The sequence below is a fragment of the Moschus berezovskii genome, chromosome 24 (assembly GCF_049115385.1).
Source record: "Moschus berezovskii isolate FMDL1 chromosome 24, NW_MosBer_1.0, whole genome shotgun sequence".
Taxonomy (NCBI): Eukaryota; Metazoa; Chordata; class Mammalia; order Artiodactyla; family Moschidae; genus Moschus; species Moschus berezovskii.
In genome coordinates this window covers 39543387-39563718 of record NC_142483.1, presented here as the reverse complement: position 1 = coordinate 39563718, position 20332 = coordinate 39543387, and the positions used below count along the sequence as shown (strand labels likewise).

General features: G+C 42.1%; 1 protein-coding gene and 1 pseudogene across 1 annotated transcript in view; both read right to left on the bottom strand.

Annotated features, from left to right (window-relative positions):
* Positions 1-20332, bottom strand: part of ITPR1 (inositol 1,4,5-trisphosphate receptor type 1) — a 360426-nt gene that overhangs the window by 178623 nt on the left and 161471 nt on the right. Inside the window, exons 12-21 of the mRNA XM_055414365.2 lie at positions 19717-19871; positions 12899-12998; positions 11571-11731; positions 10821-10962; positions 8895-9053; positions 6060-6232; positions 4722-4841; positions 3533-3727; positions 1028-1279; positions 231-372 (exon numbers count right to left, since the gene is read on the bottom strand). Of these exons, the coding sequence (XP_055270340.1) occupies positions 231-372; positions 1028-1279; positions 3533-3727; positions 4722-4841; positions 6060-6232; positions 8895-9053; positions 10821-10962; positions 11571-11731; positions 12899-12998; positions 19717-19871 (1599 nt within the window). The remainder of the gene's footprint in view (positions 1-230; positions 373-1027; positions 1280-3532; positions 3728-4721; positions 4842-6059; positions 6233-8894; positions 9054-10820; positions 10963-11570; positions 11732-12898; positions 12999-19716; positions 19872-20332) is intronic.
* Positions 8251-8460, bottom strand: LOC129548220 (U2 spliceosomal RNA; annotated as a pseudogene).

Sequence of the window (20332 nt, the reverse complement as noted above, 5' to 3'; positions counted from 1 at the left end):
TTTGGAAATCTAACCCCTAAAAAGGCAAAGTGGTTGCAAAGAGAAATATTCAACTCAAAGGTGATAATGATTTCTGTCCCTCAAACAATAAATGACAGATCCTAAGCACAGTCTGGTTTCTTTCCTGTCACTTTTAATACAACATACATAATGTTCTATCATTTTATATGATTTAATTCACCACATGTATGTTTCTTACAAAACATACAGATCACTTCACCATGAGTTACCTCAAATGTAAGCTTATTTTTCTCCTTATCAGAGAAAGGGAACCTCTGACACACCACATCTCTTAAATATTCCTCCACAAATTCCATGGTCTGGGCGAACCTCTCCTTAATTTCATCTTTGGAGGTTCCACTACTATCGTAGCTAAAAGGAAAGGAGAAACAAAAGGCAATCAAAGGTCAGGTTCCTCCCAGTGAGGCCTTCCCTGTTTGCTTAGCCCCTAAAGCCAGAACCACTCACCCCAACACTTTCCATCCTCTTGTCCCTATTTACTTTCCCTGCTCAGCAAACATCACTAATATATATTTTAGTCCTTTATCTTAGTTATTGTCTATCTTTCCCCACTAGCATAGACATAGTTTTCTTTTCTTTTTTTTGGCCACATCACACAGCATGTGGGATCCCAGTTGCCCAATCAGGGCAACTTGCGCCCCCAGCATTGGAAGCAGAGAGTCTTAACCACCGAACCATGAGGGAAGTCCAACATAGTTTTCCTGTTTATTCCCAGATAGATACTTTAAGCCTGGCAGGCAGGAGACACTTAAGTATTTGCTGAATAAAATAGACAAACAAGGTATAAAAGGGCAATCATATCATCTTTTACCTTCTTGAGGGAAGACATAACGTTTGCTACCCTTAATTACATTTTCGTTAAAAAAAAAAATGACTTAGTCTTTCTTCTCTGATTGAACTAGACTTAACCTGACCCTAAGTCTTTTGCTTCTGCTACACAGAATACTGCAACTAAGACATTTTAAAGCAACACGAGGTCTTAACAGGGCGAAGGAGCCAGGCTCACTCATCAATGGCGATCTCGGAGGGGATCTCAGACCACAGGCGGGCATATTTCACAGGGGTGACCTGCTCCTGGGGGTCTCGGTCCACGTGCATGTGGAGCATGAGACGGCAGAAGGACGCCCGCAGGTCGTAGGGCAGGTTCTCGTCGGACATGCAGCGGAGAATGAGATCCACGTCCAGCTGGCCCGAGATCTCGTTGATGGCAAGGTACTGGCGGTCCAGGCACATCCTCGCAAAGAGGTTCAGCTGGTACCTGAGAAAAGGGAAGTTGCACAGAGCTCACACGTCCAGAAACACACAGCAGGAGAGTCAGAGGAGGGGCCCAGGTCTCACAGGAGTGATGTATGGCCACGTGAATTTATACATCAACACGCTTCACCTGCTCGTGTACACCCAAGTCTGGTTTCTGTACCCGGCAGAAAAAGGAACAGTTCAAGCCATGCCAATAGTCACACATGTCTACCCTGTGTGGGAGTACCTACATGGCTAGTTGATTCCATTTTGCCCTTATTTTACAAAATGTGGAGAAAAAATGAAAAATCATTTTCATTAGGGTGAAAATGCTTATTTCCTTAGTTATGCCTTTTAAAAAACATTTATTTGGCTGTGCCTGGTCCACAGTCTTCACTGTGGCATGCAAACTCTTAATTGCGGCATGTGGAATCTAGTTCCCTGACCAGGGATCGAACCCGGGCCCCCCGCAGTGGGAGCTCAGAGTCTTAGCCACTGGACCAGCAGGGAAGCCCTACTTTAGTGTGTCTTTTATACAGCACATTAAAGACCACAAAGGAAATGGTAAAGGTTTCAGACCTTCACTGAGTCTACTTAGAAATTTTATGACACTTTCGGGGTCTTATCTCATACAGCTCTGCTCTTCGACTTCACACACATGTGAAAAACATAGTGGAAAAAATAGGGAACTCCTCAAAATGTCTTAAGGTTTCCTCCTCACCCAATTACATGTGATCTCTGTGAAGTTCCTAACTTGGTTTATTACATGCTCATAACATCAACAAAAATTAGAGAGTATCATAATATTCAGAGAGCACAAAGACAAAGAGAAACAAAAGTTCTCACTTACAACTGGTGAGTGTGCACCAAAATCTCCAATCTGGGACTGCTTGCTTAATGAGCTTAAAATATGCATATGCCCCAATCTCACAATTTCCTGGTATGGAATGGAAATTCCTACACACACGCACCAATTTGAACAATGATGTTCCCTGACACGAAAAACTAAATTGTGGCACACAGTGAATTCAAAGAGAAAATAAAATGTTGGCACAGTAATAAATGGAATAACATTCAGCAGTCAATATGAAAGAAATGGACCTACCACCATTAGCATGAATCCATTTCAGACTCAATATTGAATAAAAAAGGGCAGGTTTCAGAGAAAAAATCAGAGTATGGAACCATTTATGTAAAATTTCAAGCCTCAATAAAATACGATGTGTTATTTACGAATGCAGAGAAATGTAAAATATAAACATACATAGGATGTGGAAGGTCACCCACCATCTGCGTGAATGGAGAGAATATAGGAGGATCACAAAGGGCACTAGAACTGCAAAGTTTTGTTTTTATTAAAAAAAATGCTGCTAGCACTTCTCCATCCATCTCCTGCTTTCTTTTCTAAGTGTTTACTGGTTCCCTTCCCTGGAGGTGACAGGGTCAACAGGTCTTACAGCTGGGACCAAGGAAACACCAGGATGGAGGTGGAAACCAATCAACACGGCAGGGACCATACCACCAGGTTCTCGCTGTCCAAGGAAGGAGTTGTGGATACAGAGGGTGAAGCTGAGAATAACCCTATGGTGTTGGAATGGAGGTGCAAGTAGTGATGTGAACTCATATTATTACATTCATAAACATTAATACAGAAACAAATGTGTGTGTGTGTGCAGAGAGAGACATCAACAGATGTGTGTATACACATACACATTTCTTAGCTCTGCCTGTAAAAGTTCTAAGGGGTTGGCACTATTGTCTCTGTTTTGCAGATAAAGGCAGTGGGACACAGAGGTGGATAACTGGACCAAAGTCAAAAAGTTAATACGTATCATTGCTATATTTAAAATGGACAACCAACACAGACCTACTGTGTAGCACATGGAACTCTGCTCAATGTGATGTGGCAGCCTGGATGGGAGGGGTGTTTGGAGAATGGGTACATGTACATGTATGGCTGCGTCTCTGACAGTGATGCAACTATCATAGTATTAATCAGCTAGACTCTAACACAAAATGAAAAGTTTTTCAAAAAGTCAGTACGTAGAGAGGTGACCCCACAGCCTGACTCGTGTCTACCACAAACTACATCCACCTGCTGCACTGTGTAGAGACCAGCAGCTGTGAGAAGGGGCTGATGCAACCACTCAGCTTCCTCGTGACCAAGCCACGCCCCGATACCACTGCCGTACTATATATATTGATGACAGCCCACACTCTACAAACTCCCGAAATACACACTTGTCTTCCTGAGGGACTGTCAAGGCCCGCGCACCTGTAGTAGCCCAGGACATCTCGGTCTTCCTTCTGGCCCTCCTTGGCATCCTGCGCCAGCTCCCTGACGCTCTTACTGCGAACCTCCTTGTTGCTGTCCCTCCAGAAGAGCCATACTTCTTCCTCATCCTCTCCTGCCTCCAGAGCATTCTCTCCGGTAGAAACACCTTCAAATTCGAAGCGGGAGAGCACCAACCTGAAAACATAGGAGGCAGCAGGAAAACTCATTATGTCTGAAATCTTCGTTTGTCGCTGATCAACTATATTTGTGCACTGAACTCCAGCGGTGCTTTCAGCACACACACACACAGAGAAAGCCACTTCGTTTCTCCCTTTGGCAGAACCACAGAGAGAGACAAACATCGACTTCATATACTTTGGCTCAGGTATGCCCCACTAGGGAGACCGTGTCTCCCCAGGGAACGCTTGGCAATGTCCGGAGACGTCTTTGGTTGTCCCAACTAAATGGGAGAGGTACTGTTGGCACCCGGTACGTACACACAGAAGACTGCTGTACTTCCTGAAGGGCACAGGACAGCACCCACAGCACAGAACTGCTTGGCCCCAAATGTCAAAGGCCGAGGTTGAGAAAGTTAGCATTCAGCCCAAGCTCAAAATTCAGTTATGCATGAGACACTTCCCCCCCAAAATCACAAGTTCAGGGCATAATTTAGTGTTTTTAAAAAACATTTCTTTTTTAACATTGATATGTTACTGGCAGTATATGCTCCTCTGTTACAAATGAATCAACTACTACTTTCCAAACTTCTGCAGACCAATGAACACTTTTTGAACAGTGGTAATTTCACAAGCTCTTCCCTACAATGTCTTAATAATGACAATGAATTACCCCCTTTAAAATTTAAACCTGATGATCCTAACTGGAGAACTTTCAAGTCTTAAAATGAAATCAAGAGTGTGTAAGATGCTCCCCAGGAGCCCACATCACTTTCAAATCAGTAAGCAAAGTAAGTGACATCATCATACAGAGGAGGTCACCACAGCTAAAGCAAATCCAGTAACTCCTCTGATCAAGATGCCAGCATGAAGATAATCAAAGGCCAGCCAACCTGACTTCAGAAACGAAGGGGCTGGGTGTAATTCCCCTTGGCACAGACAACCACCGAGGCACACACTCTCCATCTAAATCCCAGGCTCACCTTCAGAGTCACTCCCCGAGCCCCACTCACTTGGTCTCAATGAGGATGTCGGCATTGGTTGGATTCAGCACGGCTTTACATATCAGTTCCTGAGTCACCGGAATGGATTTGTTCATGGACACGCAGAGGTCAGAGAGGTAATCTAAGAATCTGTGGAGAAACAGAAACCGAACCAAATGCTTTCTGGAGCCAGAGCAAGGGTTAGGTCTTGGGGACGTGGCTCTCCCTCCAGAGGATGGACCCCGGCTACCTTTACCAGCCGTCAGAGAGGCTTTGGGTCTCAGTGTCTGTGTGCATGGTACCACCAGTTACCCAGACACGGGAGGGAGGGAAGGGAAAGGAGGGAGAGAGAGAGCAGAGGGAGGCAAAGAAGGAGGGGAAAAGAAAGAAGCACAAGAAGCAGGATGGGAGCGACTGCTGTGAGGAAAAGATGATGGGGGAAAATGAACAGAAGAACCAGCCAAGCAAGAGCACCTAAGGAAGACGCGGTGATGCTGCTGGGCACCCAGGGTGGGGAGAGGTCTGATGTTTGAGGCCTAAATTGGAATCCTGGTTCTTCTCTGCTACCTTCTGACATGTACTGTTATTTGGGGGAAATTACTTAACCTAACCGTGTTTTCGTTTTCTCATCGATAAAAATGGGTAACCTTTAACCCCAGAGGGCTCTTCTGAGGATTAAATGAACTAATTCATGTAAAGTGCTGACTCAGTTCAGCCCCCGGCACACGAGAGGGTCCATAAGATGTTAGTTGTTTTTAATAGGTGGGAGGAGTCAGTTTCATATTAACACCTTCAGCTCTCTAGTTTCTAATATCCACATTGTAAACTATTTCCCACTTCCCCCTGACATGGGGTGGATCTTAATTAAAAGGAGAAGAAAAGAGAGCAGAAAGTGTTCAGGGAGGTTGGGATCTGGAAGAATGCAATAGAATTGACAGAATTCACTACTGAAAATTCAAACACTCAGGTAACAACTATATGTGCAAAAGACTTATTGATATTTGGGGGAGTTCTGACAGGTCATACCAGGGCACTACAAAGCGAATGAGGGGTTGATAAGCTGTCACTTACATATAAGTGCCAGGCACTTCACATGTATTTATCTTCATTTAATTTTCGTAACGACTTATCTAGCAGATGAGGAGGTGAAAGCTCAAGGTCACCAGCTGGTAAACTCTGGAGCCAGGATTCCACCCTGGTCTCATGACTCAAAGTGCCTCTCAAGACCTGCTCAATCAAGACCTGGGGCCTAGCAGGCCCAAACAAAGGACATCTAGTTTAAAAAACGAAACAAAACACTGTGACCAGCTCAGAGCCTGCATCATAAACACAGAGGCACCTCTGCCGATCACCCCACCTCTGCCTCACCTGGGCTCCCTGTTCTTCCGCACCAGGCTGACGAAGGTGTCAATCTCTGCCGCAGTGATGTGTTTTTCCAGGAGTTTGCGATTGTTGTGGAGAAGGGCGGTGATGGTGTCTTCGGCCAGCACGTCATAGCCGATCTGCTTCTGCATGAAGCCGAACTGCTTGGCTATGTACTCCTTCAAAGGGAGGAGAGAGAGGTAAGCAGGGAGGACTGGAGGCAGTGTGGTGAGACGCAGATTAAGGGAAGGGACAGCAGCCCCCAGGGGAGCGTCCTTCCCCAGCTTCCCAACCCAGAAAGACAGCCGCAAACTCTCGCACATCCTTTAGTTTACTAAACGTGCCACACAGGTATCACTAAGTAACATATCCTGTATTTATGGATGGGCATTTTATTAAGTCCACAGTATAAATTTTAATACAGTGACTTATTTTTCTAAAGGTCAAGAGTTGTTTTCCAGCTCTGATTTTATTACTCATTCAAGAGGATTAAACCGTGCCTCACTGCCCTGTGTTGCTGAATAAACATGGTGGAGTCTACCTGGATATTTTGAACAATGTTATTACTCCACTGTGTTTTCCTTACCTGGGATGAAAATTAAAGCCAGTGGGTAGTTAGAAATACGTGAAGAAGTGAAGTGAAAGTCACTCAGTTGAGTCGAACTCTTTGTGACTCCTTGGACTATACAGTCCATGGAATTTTCCAGGCCAGAATACTAGAGTGGGTAGCCATTCCCTTCTCCAGGGGATCTTCCCAATTCAGGGACTGAACCGAGGTCTCTCGCATGGCAGAAAGATTTTTTACCAGCTGAACCACCAGGGAAGCCCAGGAATATGGAAACCAGTCAATTAAGTTCACAGAACATATGAAAACATCTCTGACTTTCCTTTTGGGATCAGACATGATGTCCCATTGAAATATTTCAGAACACAGGAAGCCTCTTATAAATACTTTGTCGTTAGTCAAAGATATTTTCCCTGTCCAAGACAGACTGCTTGCTCAAAGTTCAAAAGGGCCTTGAAACTTGGTTTCATTTTATTAATTTCAAAATCTTAAAAGTGACTTAAGGACTAACAGAGTGGACTCGGGCCACTCTTCAGCCCTCATTCAGTAAGGATGCATGTCTGAGAATTCATCAGCCCCCCAGGGATATGTCAGTACTGCCAAAACGCACAGGGTCCATAAACAACCAAGCCAAGACGCCCATAGCAGCAGCAACAGGAAGGACTGGTCTAGTCCTCTGATGTACAAACAAAAGGTCCTGGCACACATTACAGACTCTGATGCATCCTCATGGGAAGAGAGTAAAATCTCTTTAGCACAAGTATGGTGTAAGTATGGTACTCACACACAAGAGGTGGGTTTAAGCCAACCATAGTGCCCGATGGCAACCTATGCTAACGAATGAATAGAGCATCACCAGTGTGTGATGCTTTATATATAAACAGTAGCAAAGGCAAAGTGAATGATTTAGAAATACTGGGTTGACCAAAAGTTTGTTCGGGTTTTTCATAACATCTTGTGGAGAACTCAAACTTTTTGGCCAGCCCAATACTTGCTAATAAAGTCGTATCTAATACTTCAGAGCACTGCTTAGGACCAACACTGTATGACAACACAAGAAAACTTTCACTACAGAGAACAGTTTAAATTTAAAGGCCAGATATAGTGGCAGTCAAAGCTTAAAAACAAAACCTTTTGTAACACACAGCAGGGACTGGAGTCCGTATTATAAGAAGCATCACTGTGCACTTCCAGTAGTTTATGGAACACAGGGTTTCTTGAACGCAGCAGTTACCTACTGACTTCTTGGACCGGATAATTCTTTGTTGGGGGTGGGGGGACTGGGCTGGGCTTGCCCAGACGTTAAATACCATCCGTGGCCTCTATCCACTTCATGCCAGTAGCATTCCCAAGTTGTGACACTCAATAGCATCTCCAGACATTTCTACACGTCCTCCTGGCCCAGGGCGGGGTGGAGGGTGGCGAAATTGGTCCCAGTTAGCAACCACTGACGTTGTGATTCCTCAGCATCTCGAGCTGTTTGGAACCCTCACAGAGGTTTGAATATTTAATTCGTAGAGAGACTATATTGTTTGTGTTTGTGTGTTTACATGTCATGACAATAGATGATGACTTAGAATGTCTAAAACACGAGCCAGAACCAAAACAAAGAGGAAGTTACCAGCAGAGATGGAGGGAATGGATGGGGCAGGAAGAAAAGCTTTCACTCCATTTCCAATAAAAGCACATGGAACCACTGCACCCTTACACCTTCCAGAAATGTGCCATAAGAAATACTGTACATGTACACACTGCTATATTTAAAATGGATAACCAACAAGGACCTACTGTATAGCACAGGGAATTCTACACTTGATCTCAGCCAAAAGGCCGAGAAGCGATAGCACAGGGAATTCTGCTCAATGTTATGTGGCAGCCTGGATGGGAGGGGAGTTTGGGGGAGAATGGATATATGTCATGTATGGCTGAGTCCCTCTGCTGCCCACCTGAAACTATCCCTACATTGTTAATCAGCTATAACCCAATATAAAATAAAAAGTTTTAAAAAAGACTGTACTTGTAATATCAACGTCAAAAAAAAAAAAATCTCATTCCAAAGATGCTGTAGAAGGAGAATTTTGATATATCCTTCTCAACTCACTCATGCATCGTCCCAGGCTTGCAAAAATACCTGTTTCCTTTTGAAGAGCAAACTGAACGATGAACTAGTCTCTAGTCACTAAATATATATATACATGAGGCACTTAAAACTCATTGAGGAAAGTGAACTTGAGGGAGGAAGCTGTCTGGCACTTCCCAGGGTCCTCAGTGCCCACCTGGTTCTTCCTGTAGTCCTGCTGGGAGTGTCTCAGGACCCGGTAGCAGAGGCGGCAGATGTGTCTGAAGGGTGCGTGCCGCTGGTCTCCCAGCTCCTCCAGACGCAGCATTGGGCCGTCACCACAGTCTGTGAACGGGGCCTGTAACAGCTTGAAGATCTGTTTGTGAAAAGAATGAAAACTGCCATCACCTACTGTTTTAACCATAAGCCTCCCTGTGGAAAGAATAGAACCTCAAGGGTGGGTGGGCTACATAGGAAAGTCGATCTAAATGATCATGAACCTGAAATCTGTGTTCATTCCATCAACTGGAATGTAACTGGTCCTCAAATACTTGAAAATGTGGTGTTCCCAGCAGTGCTTGAGAGCACAGGCTCTGGAATCAGTGGATTCCAGGTCAAAATTATACTTATTACTTTTCTACAGGTATGCATCATGATCAAGATAACCTTCAGTTTTCCCAGCAGTAATATGGAGAGAATGATACCTAGCTCACAAGGGTGTGATAATGAAAGTAGATAGTCAGGTCATGAGTATAGTGCTCACGACAGGTGCTGAATAAAGGCTCCTCCACCGAGTCACAGTTTTGGACCCTATAGGAATCACTATTGTGTAAAATAGCACGAGCATTAAGCCAGAGGTCTAACTCAGGAGTCATCACATCAAACAGTAGGGCGTAATTCATTTCAAGACTTGAAACTCTTATTGAAACAGGATGGAGTATTAATGAATTTGGTCCCACCATAGTTAAAAAGGAGAAAGAGATCTCAAATCCAAGTTCCTATGGATAACTCTAGGACTTATAACTAACATGTCTTTCTTTTGGCTCCAGTGGCCAGCAATTTCCAAGCCAAGCTTGCGGCCCCATCTCCAACAGTTTTAGAGAACTATATGGCATACACTACTGTGTGCTTCACCTACCTTGGACTTGTTACTTTCCTCCCTCTAATTCCCTTATACTCTAGTTTATTTAAATTTGTACCAAATTACATCATATATGTATTTTCTGTGAGCTAACTTCGTTTTCTCCTCATTCTTTATGGAAAGATTTTTTGATGATTTATAGTGATCCTTATCAGTTCAGTCGCTCAGTCGTGTCTGACTCTGCAACCCCATGAATCACGTGGTCCTTATAAGAGCTCCTAAAGGCCTTCTGAGTTTATCATACACTCCAAATCTCCCAGATATATTAAATAATCTTAAGGATGCACTGCCCTTGATATTATTTGTGAGGAAAATAAAGCTGTCAACTGCAATTCTTGCTGGTGTTCCCAAAAGGTAAATTTTCACACAGCTGATATTCAATGTGTGTGTTAACAATCAAACTGTGAAAAAATGAAGGAAATTTACTCAGTGAAAAAAAGTCAATCTGAAAAAGGTACATAGGGTATGATTCTAACTGTTAAAATATGATGTTCTGGAAACGGTGAAACTGTGGAGACAATAAAAAGATCAATGGCTAGTTGCCAGGGATTGGGAGAAAGGGAGAGACAAATAGACAAAGCAGAGAGGATGTTTAGGGTGATGCAACTAGATGATATGATAATGATGGATCATATTGTAATACATTGGTTCAAACTCACAGCATGTACCACATCAAGAGTGAACCCTAATGGAAACTATACACTTTGGGCAATTGTGGTATGTCGATGTAGTTTTATCAGCTGTAACAAATGTACCCACCCTGGTGGGGATGCTACTAATGGGGGAAGCTGTATGTGTGTAGGAGGTATGGGAATTCTTTACACTTTCTAGTCACTTTTGCTGTGAACTTAAAACTGCTCTAAAAAGTTGTCTGGGTTTTTTTTTTTTTTTTTAAGTCAATAGATCAAGCCTCCCCAGTAGAAATCATCTACATTCCTCTATAAGACCAGTGATAATATGGATTCTTCCTAGAGCCAACCCAGTATGTCACCTCTCACTGACCTGCTTGAGAATATTCTGTTCTCTCATGAGCTTCTGCCGTTCTCTGTTGGGCTTGGAGAAGACCACTTCAAGAACATCTTGACCAGAATTGGTTCCACCAGTGACGAAGTAAACCAAGTCTTCCAGCAGCTTGGTTACAGATCTTAGGAGGAAAGAAGCAATTAGACATGGGAAGTGTTTGATGTTTAACAGAATCAAAACCACCATGGAAGCTTTCAGGCTTAAGCAACCAGTCACACAGAAGCAAACCCATTCTTCCTAGTTTCCTTGAAATTGTCAATTAAGGCCAATTACCAGTAAGAGTGAAACAGAGATAATATTTCACTGTCCACAAAAAGATGATCACTTTCACAAAATAGTAGACATTACATTTTATCTCGGATAAAGCAAGAGACCCCAGTTCAATCTCTGGGCAGAAAAGATCCCCTGCAGAAGCAAACTCCAGTACTCTTGCCTGGAGAATGCCATGGACGGAGGAGCCTGGCGGCCTACAGTCCATGGTGTTGCAAAGAGTTGGACACGACTGAGCAACCAACACACCAGACCAAGCCGGAGGCAGGAAAACAGAGAAGGAAGATCTCTACTGTTTAGAGACCTTCAGAATAGTGAGAGCAACTCTCGGAAACCACAAGTTGAAGCCACCCATAGCGCTAAGGCCTGGCACTCTCCCACAGAGCTCAGAGTGCTTCCCTCTCCACCGGGGATTTTCGACTCCACGGTGGGTGAGGACGAGTGTGCAGGGGCCCTCACCGTCTTTCATTCTGCGTGATGGTACCCTTCTCCAGCTTGCCCGCTATGGAGCCCAGCACCTTGCTGGCGTCATTGGCAAAGTCCAGATCCCGAACCTCAGCAGGAGAGACTGGCACTATGGCAAAGGCTTCCTTGTCCTCCTTCACGGGAGAGGTGCCAATCTGAAATAAAACACAGGCTGTGTGGGAGAATCTACTGCCTGCAATGCAGGAGACTCACATTCGATCTCTGGGCCGGGAAGATCTCCTAGAGAAGGGCATTGGCAACCCAACTCCAGTATTCCTCCCTGGAGAATCCCATGGACAGAGGGGCCTGGTGGGCTACCGTTCATGGAGTTACAAGGAATAGGGCATGACTGAGTGACTAACACTTTCACTTTCTACTGGACAGAGAGGGGACGATATACTCAAATGCTGGATTTATGGAACTCTGGGCAATTGAAAAAACTTGGAGCTCTCTTACTGTTAAAATAAACTGGACACAGAAAAACACCTGAAAAGATGAACCTCAAACTGTCAACAGTTGTTACCTCTAGAGGTTGGTAGCGTGAAGAAAAGTAAGGCAGGAAAATGGGGTCGTACTATGATTTTACAGCTTCATTTGTTACACAGAGCATCTGAGATGTTTGTAATTTAAAAACATACTTATATATTCATAAGCAAAAAGCAAATATACAAAACGGTAATTATCAATCTTGAGAGTATTCTAAGGGTAGATGCTGCATTGTTCTTTCAACTTTTCTATATACATGACAATGTTCATGGAAATAGAAGAAAAAAATTCCAACAATCTTCTCCATCACTATTACGTGAGAGTATCATTTCATTTTTTAAACAGAAAAACCCTATGTCTGTGAATATATGCTCCATGATCCTAGAGAACGTCAGAAAGGAGGGGTAGGCTTTGGGGGGAGAGAAATTAAGTTGGAAGAACTTTCGAGAAATAAAAGTGTATATTTAAATAAATGAAGAAATAAATAATAAAGACTGGAGGAAACCAACTAGGTATGTGATGCACCTCAAGGCACAAGCAAACATTCCCTCAGCCAAAATTACCCTCCAGACAGACAAGAAATCCAGACAATTGCTCAACCTTTAGGGTAGAAGCTATGAAACAAAATAAAAGGTTCTAGTTATTTCAAAGCCCTGGCCCTGCTTTAGCCAGGTCCCTTGGAAAGAATTCTTTCATCACATACAAGTTTGTCCACAGCCACACTCTTGCCAAAGCAACAACTATTTCAGGGATCCATACGCCCCCGTCTGCCCTCAAAGGAGCCCTTTCATCAGGAACCATGAGACCAAGGGAGGCAGCCAAGCTCGTGGACTTACTTTCAGCATCACGGGTTTTTCTTCTTCCTTGTCAATGGGGATGTTTGTGCTGTGAACCCAGGTATTAGTACACAGGTGTCGGAGCCGGACATAGGAGTTCCTAAAGGGAAGAGAAAAGGACTTCAGGGACAGGACCACTGAGGTTCTCTATAGCCACCGGCCTAGAACACATCCTGTAAGAATAAAGAAAGGGTACCAGAATGGTTTGCTGCTATATACAGTGAACAACATAAACTCAAGGGCAAATGGTCCTGGTCCAACATACATTCTGATGTATCTACAATTGCATATCATTCAAACAACCCTCCTGTGACTGTGTTGTGCTGCATTTCTAAATGCAGGCATGCATCACTCTACTGCACTTTTGTTTTCTTGCCCTTCACAGATACTGTGTGTTTTTTTCCCTTCCAAATTCAGTTTGTTCATCGTGCAAGTCTGTCGGTTCCATTTTGGCAATAAAGTGTTTTTCAATTAAGATATGTACACTGTCTTTTTAAACCTGATGCTGTTGCACACCTCATATATGACTGCACTGGGAAGCCCGAGAATTTGTGCGACTCACTTTACTGTGATAGTCACTTTATTGGGGTGGTCTGGAACTGAATCTACAACATCTGAGGTATGCTGGGTTTAAAATTACACCCCATGAACGACTGTCTCAGAACAAACTGAGCACAAGACAGAGTGACAGGAAGTATTTCCTGCGTATCTATCAGTGCTTATCATGAGAGATAAAGCAGTAATGGAACTACTCATATCCATCAATAAAGCAAAACATGGTGTCACAAAATGTGTGAAAGAAAATATAAATAAAAATTTAATAATCTTGTGTGACAGTCTTTTGAAGCACATAACAAGATTTCTAAACCTAAAAAGTAAAAGATGGATATATCTTATTACATAGTTTAAATTTTACATCTTCCATACAGCAAAAATTTCTTAAAGGTTAAATTTTTCAAACCCATCATGAAAAAAATTGAAAGAAAAATGCCCTGGGAAAATAAAAGATCAGTGTATAGAATAAAAGAGTATTCATCTAGATATATAAAGAGATTTTGAGAAACAGTAAGAAAAACAATCATGAATACTGGAATTGAAAATGGAACATGTACACAAACCAGTAATTTAATAAAGAAACTTAAGTGACCAATAAACATCCAAGTACATATTCAACTTTCTCAATTAATACAAATTAAAATATATCATTTTATTGCATTATATTCCAAAGGTCTTGGAGTTTGGATCTCCCCCAGTGTTTAGAAAGATGAGTTCTACACATTCATGGTAAGAGTGTCAACACCTTAAATTCTGGAAGAGAGTCTGGCACTTTGTATAACATGTGAAATGCATCTATCTTTCCACCTAGCAACCTCATTTTTATATTTCTTCTTTAAGAGATTACAGCACAGGTACTAAATAAAGCATAAACATGTTCAACAAAGTATTATTTATAAAAGCAAAATCTTTGCATCTCCTGCATCGGCAGGTGGATTCTTTACCAGCAGCGCCACCTGGAAGCCCCAAAACTTACAAACTACCCAATGTTTCAGTAATGAAATAGTTAATTATAGTATAGAAGACGGAACAGTACACTCTTTAAAGTAGTTACAATTGATATTCATTTACTTGGAAAGATGAACAGGACATACTGTTCAATGGAAAAAAATGCTAAAAATAGCTTATGATTCATTTGTGATAAATAATATACAGGTTATCTGTGTGCCCAGAGATCTGTCTGAAACTACAGAGAAACAAAATATTTCTCATAGTTATCTCTGAATGGTTAAATTTCATGTGAGTTTTTTTACTTCCCAGTTGGTTCTCCATGAGATTTTGAAATAGTTTTTTAAATATTTAAAAATATTTTTTGTTATTTCATGTACGGTATTTTTAAAATTAATTTTTCTTGGCGTGTAGGTGCTTTACAATGTTATTTTCTGCTGTACAGCAAAGTGAATCAGCCATACACACACACATACATGTATCCCCTCTTTTTTAGATTTCCTTCCCATTTAGGTCACGACAGAGAACTGAGTAGAGTTCCTTGTATTATACAGTAAGTTCTCATTACTTACCTATTTTCTATAGAGTAGTGTGCTGTTTCTTGTTACAGTGCGTATGAACCATTTTACAATGTTTTTGAAATCTGCTTCTCTTTTAAAGAAGTAATCATGCACTTAAGGAATCCACAGTAGCATTAGTGAGAAGAGGTGAATGTACAACAAGCAAATGTAAGTAACAGGAGATCTACATTAAAAAGCATTAAAATGGGAAACAGTCAAGGTAAGGACTGAAGGACTTTTAAAGGAAGACACTAAGAAGGCTTTAGAGAGTCATGGAATATATAGTTTTTGTAATAGGAAACTTAAGTTGGAACTTAAAATATTGGAGGGACCAGGGCGGACAGGGGAGCATGGAAGTTATTTGCATTATAAAGAATTCTAAACAATAGCATCCCAAGTTCCTGGGAAAGAGGCAAGGGGAAGGGCATGTGGAAGCAGTCACATCTTTTTAGTAGACTCTCTGCCTTTCTTCACTTTAACTGTCTTGAACATTACAAGTGATACTGACTTTGAACAGCATGAATATAAATTAAACAACATGCACAAGAAACTTGACAGAGATTTGCATTTTTTCTTCTGAGAAACTCGGATTCATTTTCTTATTCTCAAAGTTTAAGGAAGGCTTGGGTTTTAGCTTTTAATTGGATGACTGATTATATTCTAGAGTTGTACGTCAAAGATCATGTAAAATACCAAGGACATTCTAACTATTTATTTAAAGTCTCATCCCTAATCTTTAGTTCAAAAGTCAGGACAATTTCAAAAGAGCCACAAAGCTGGATGCTCTTCTAATGTTTATTTAATGCATTTCATTTGCGTATATTGCAATTTTATTATCTTGTTTATGACATCTAGGATTTGCCACTATCCCTTTTATTTTGGTTGGAAGGATTCTTTTACCAATGACTGTCATAAAAAGTTCTTTACTGGTAATATTTCAGGTACTTTCATGTATCTACTCCCAGACTTTCTGATCTTCAAAAAAATAAAATTTGGCACTACTTTAAGATGGAGGGAAATGAGTGTGTACTCCTAAAAACAGTTTTTTATGACTGCCCTGAATCAGCGAATAAGAGGCCCTGCTCACTTCTGGCTCTGAGGTTGGTGGCCAAGGGCAAGAACAGATAAAAGTTTGGAAAGCCAAGACCAAGTGCAAGATCAAAACTACTAATGAACACACTGGTAGACCATGTCAGACACTTTTTCCAGGGAGAACACAAGGCTTCCCTTGCTTAAGAGTTTACAATCAGTCTGTCTATGGACAACTGCCCACAAAGAATGTTTTCCAACGGAGAAACAGTAATGAATCAAGGGGATAGAGAAGCAGGGGTCTAGAGCCAACCAAAGCTGTTTGGCAAGCTGACCTGTTGACCAAGTTCAAATTTCCCCTTCCCATGGGATCATGGGGATTTCCAACCCATCGGGGAATGTGGCCAACTGGCACCTGATTCCTATTCACCAAGGGAATGTCATGAAATATTTGATGGCTATTTTATATCACATGATTCTGCTCTTTGCTATCCCTTACAAAATAAAACACATAGCAAATAAAATAAAAGTCATTCCCTTGTCTTCCGGGTGCCTAAAAAAGCCCACTCAAGAACTTCTGGAATAGAGAATACAACATACAGAAAAGTACGTAACAGAAACACAACAGGATTCTACAGTCCCCGTCTCTATCTAGGTAGTGAGTGAGAAAGGACACTTTACAAAAGTTATCTATCCTACTCCAGACCATATTTTTTTAGTGACCTCAAAATCAATCAAAGACCTAAATGAAAACAGCACAAGCTATAAAGCTCTCAAAAGAAAACATTAGCATCAGTCTTTGCGACCCTGCATTAGGCAACAGTTTCTTAAGAAACCAAAATCATTAGCAGGCAAAGGAAAAAGTGTACAAACTAGACTTCAACTGAAAATTAAAAGCCTCTGTTGTTCACAAGACACCATCAAGAAAGTGAAGAAATCTACAGAATGGGAGAAAACAGCTGCAAATCATATCTGATAAGGTGTTTGGAAGAAAGAACACTAACCCAATAATGAAAAGAGACATAACCCATTTTTAAGTGCAAAAAATAATGGGCAAAGGATCTTAATAGATATGTCTCCAAAAATGATATATCAATACAAATGATCAATAAACACATGAAAAAATGAAAAGACTATCAACATCATTAGCCATTAGGGAGACTCAAGTCAAAACCACAATGAGATACCACTGAACACTAAATTCAGTTCAGTTCAGTTCAGTTCAGTCGCTCAGTCGTGTCCGACTCTTTGCGACCCCATGAATCACAGCACGCCAGGCCTCCCTGTCCATCACCAACTCCCGGAGTTCACCCAAACTCATCTGCATCAAGTCGGTGATGCCATCCAGCCATCTCATTCTCTGTCGTCCCCGTCTCCTCCCACCCCCAATCCCTCCTAGCATCAGACTCGTTTCCAGTGAGTCAACTCGTCGCATGAGGTGGCCAAAGTATTGGAGTTTCAGCTTTAGCATCAGTCGTTCCAATGAACACCCAGGATTGATCTCCCTTAGAATGGACTGGTTGGATCTCCCTGCAGTCCAAGGGACTCTCAAGAGTCTTCTCCAGCACCACAGTTCAAAAGCATCAATTCTTCGGCGATCAGCTTTCTTCACAGTCCAACTCTCACATCCATACATGACCCCAGGAAAAACCATAGCCTTGACTAGACGGACCTTGGTTGGCAAAGTAATGTCTCTGCTTTTTAATATGCTATCTAGGTTGGTCATAACTTTCCTTCCAAGGAGTAAGCGTCTTTTAATTTCCTGGCTGCAATCAGCATCGGCAGTGATTTTGGAGCCCCCCAAAATAAAGTCTGACACCGTTTCCACTGTTTCCCCATCACTGAATAGGATGGCTCAAATATTTTTTAAAAAAAGAGACAGATAAACAAGTACTGGAGAGAAACGTAGAGAAACTGGAATCCTCAGACATGGCTGGTGAGAATACAACATCCTAAATGTAAAACTGGAAGTTCCTCAAAAGGTTAGACATACAGTTACCACATGACCCAGAAATTCCACTCCTAGGTTATAGACTCATGAGAAAAAAAATGTATTCACACAACAGCCAGAAAAAGGCAAATAACCCAAATGGCCAACAATTAATAAGTCAATCAATAAAATGTGCCATAACCATACAATGGAATATTATTCAGGAATAAAATGAAATGAATACATGCTACAAAATGGATAAATCTTAAGAAAAAAACAAAACAAAAACACTAAGGGAAAGAGGTCAGTCACAAAAAGCCAGATGTGATTCCATTATATGAAATGTCCAGAACAGGTAGATCAATAGAGACAAAATGTAGCTAAGTCTAAGGCTGGGGAATGGAGGATGGAGAAATGAGAGTGATGGCTACAGGGGTCCTTCTTGCAGTGATACAATTTTTCTTAAAATCTATTCTGATGATGGCTGCCCAATTCTGCTAATCTAATAAAAATCAATGAATTGAGCACTTTAAGGAGGGCAGTTGAATGATACATGAATTGTACCTCAGTTTATCAGTTACATTTCTTTAGAAGCAGTCGACATCGGGACAAACTTGGGAGTACGTGAAGCTGTGCACATATTCGGGATCTAACAGGAGGACATCTTCAATTTTCCCCAGATTCTCAAGGCGTTCACGACCCAGCAGAGGGCAGGAACCAGTGATCATTGTACCAAACGGTAATCAAGGGCCTCCTGTGAGGTTCTCTTCTGTGTGGACACTGCTTCAGTGTATCATTCTGAGAGGGACAGGAAGAGGACCCAGCACAAGAGCAGCCTCTCGTCCAGTTCTGACAGCACCCAAGCTGCAGTTAACACTCCCACAGCCCAACTCTGGCTGAGCAGTTAAATGGCAATGACACACAGGAATAATGAAACACACAGGAATCCTCAGAGAGACAGGCCTTGTGTACAACCTATCACTGGCAGTGAGACCTCCACTACCCAAGAATGTGTTGAAGAGTCAGAATTGCCAGAACAGCCTTGTCTGTCTTAAATGTTTAAGATTCTGGGCTCTGCGATGGGGCGTGCTTATTTGTGATAAGTTGTTTCAATTCTCTGAGCCTCTGTCTTCACCTCTAAGAAGGGGAAAATAATACTATTTATCTCACAGGGGTTTTGATGAAGATGAAATTATATATATAACGTGAGCATTTAGCATTATAAATGGCATGAAGTCAGCACTCAAGTGTTGGTCACTATTAATACTTTTGCTGATTTTGTTAAGAGTGAGTTTTTTGTTCCATTTATGGTCCAGCTATTTCTCCCTAGAATGTATTTTTATGCACCAAAACTAAGAGCAAAAGTTAATTAAAATAACTGAAGAAGACTGATCTGATCTCTCAGTATTGCTAATAAAATTTACTATGGACTGAGTGAATTTCAAATGTTCCATTTTCTAGAATTTCTTTTCAAGGGTTTATTCAACTCACCAGGAGATCTCACAGGTTTGGGAAAAGGATCAAGAGAGTAAAGAAAACTAGAAATATCGAGCTACCTGAGCTTCAGGGTTTGGCTTGTTAACCTAAACACAGCACACCTCAGGCACCTACTGAGAACTTAGAACCGATGAGCTGTTTAAAAAAAAAAAATTAGATATCATTTCAATGGGCAACCAGAACAAATCCCATACCAAATCCTGTATGAAAGCTCCAAGAAAGAAGATGATGTTCTGGATTCCAAGAAACCCAGCCAGGCAACACAGACTCACTTGTGGTAAGCCTCTTTGGACTCCTACCTTGGGACAAGGCTGTCGCCTCCACGGAGCGTCGTGGGGTCCAGCTCAAAAATGGAGGAGATGTCATTGCCCTCAGGCACAGAGACCAGGGAGTACACCATCTTCTCTTGGGCGTTTCGCAACCTGCTTCGGGAGGCATCCTGATCAGGGTCCACCTGGGGAGGGAAAGTTATCAGGTCAATGATGCTGCACGCCATGCCCTTGCCTCATTACAATCACTGCACTGTGCACAGGAACGGGGAAGAAGCAATCGTGAACACCAGCAGTTGTCAGGAGAAGCACCAAAGCTTCAGAGCGGTCACCAAATACGAGAGCTGGCCACCCATGCCAAGAATGTTTACACCCTGCCTCATTGTGTTGCAATAAAAATGCTCAAGCAACACGGTATTGCAAAGCTATATAACTGTCCATGGGCAGAGTGCTATGTGGCACATCCTTGGGCAGTGGGTGGGAGACAGAAGAAACACTGAGAAAACTTCGCCTGTGGGTGTGGTTTATGGGTGGTGGCGTTAACCTCCAGTGAAACCGTCTAGCAAGAAGATGGCACAGTTATTTCCCAGGAAAAAAAGATGCAATGAAATAAACCCAAATCCAAGTGTTCGTAAGCAGTTATCCC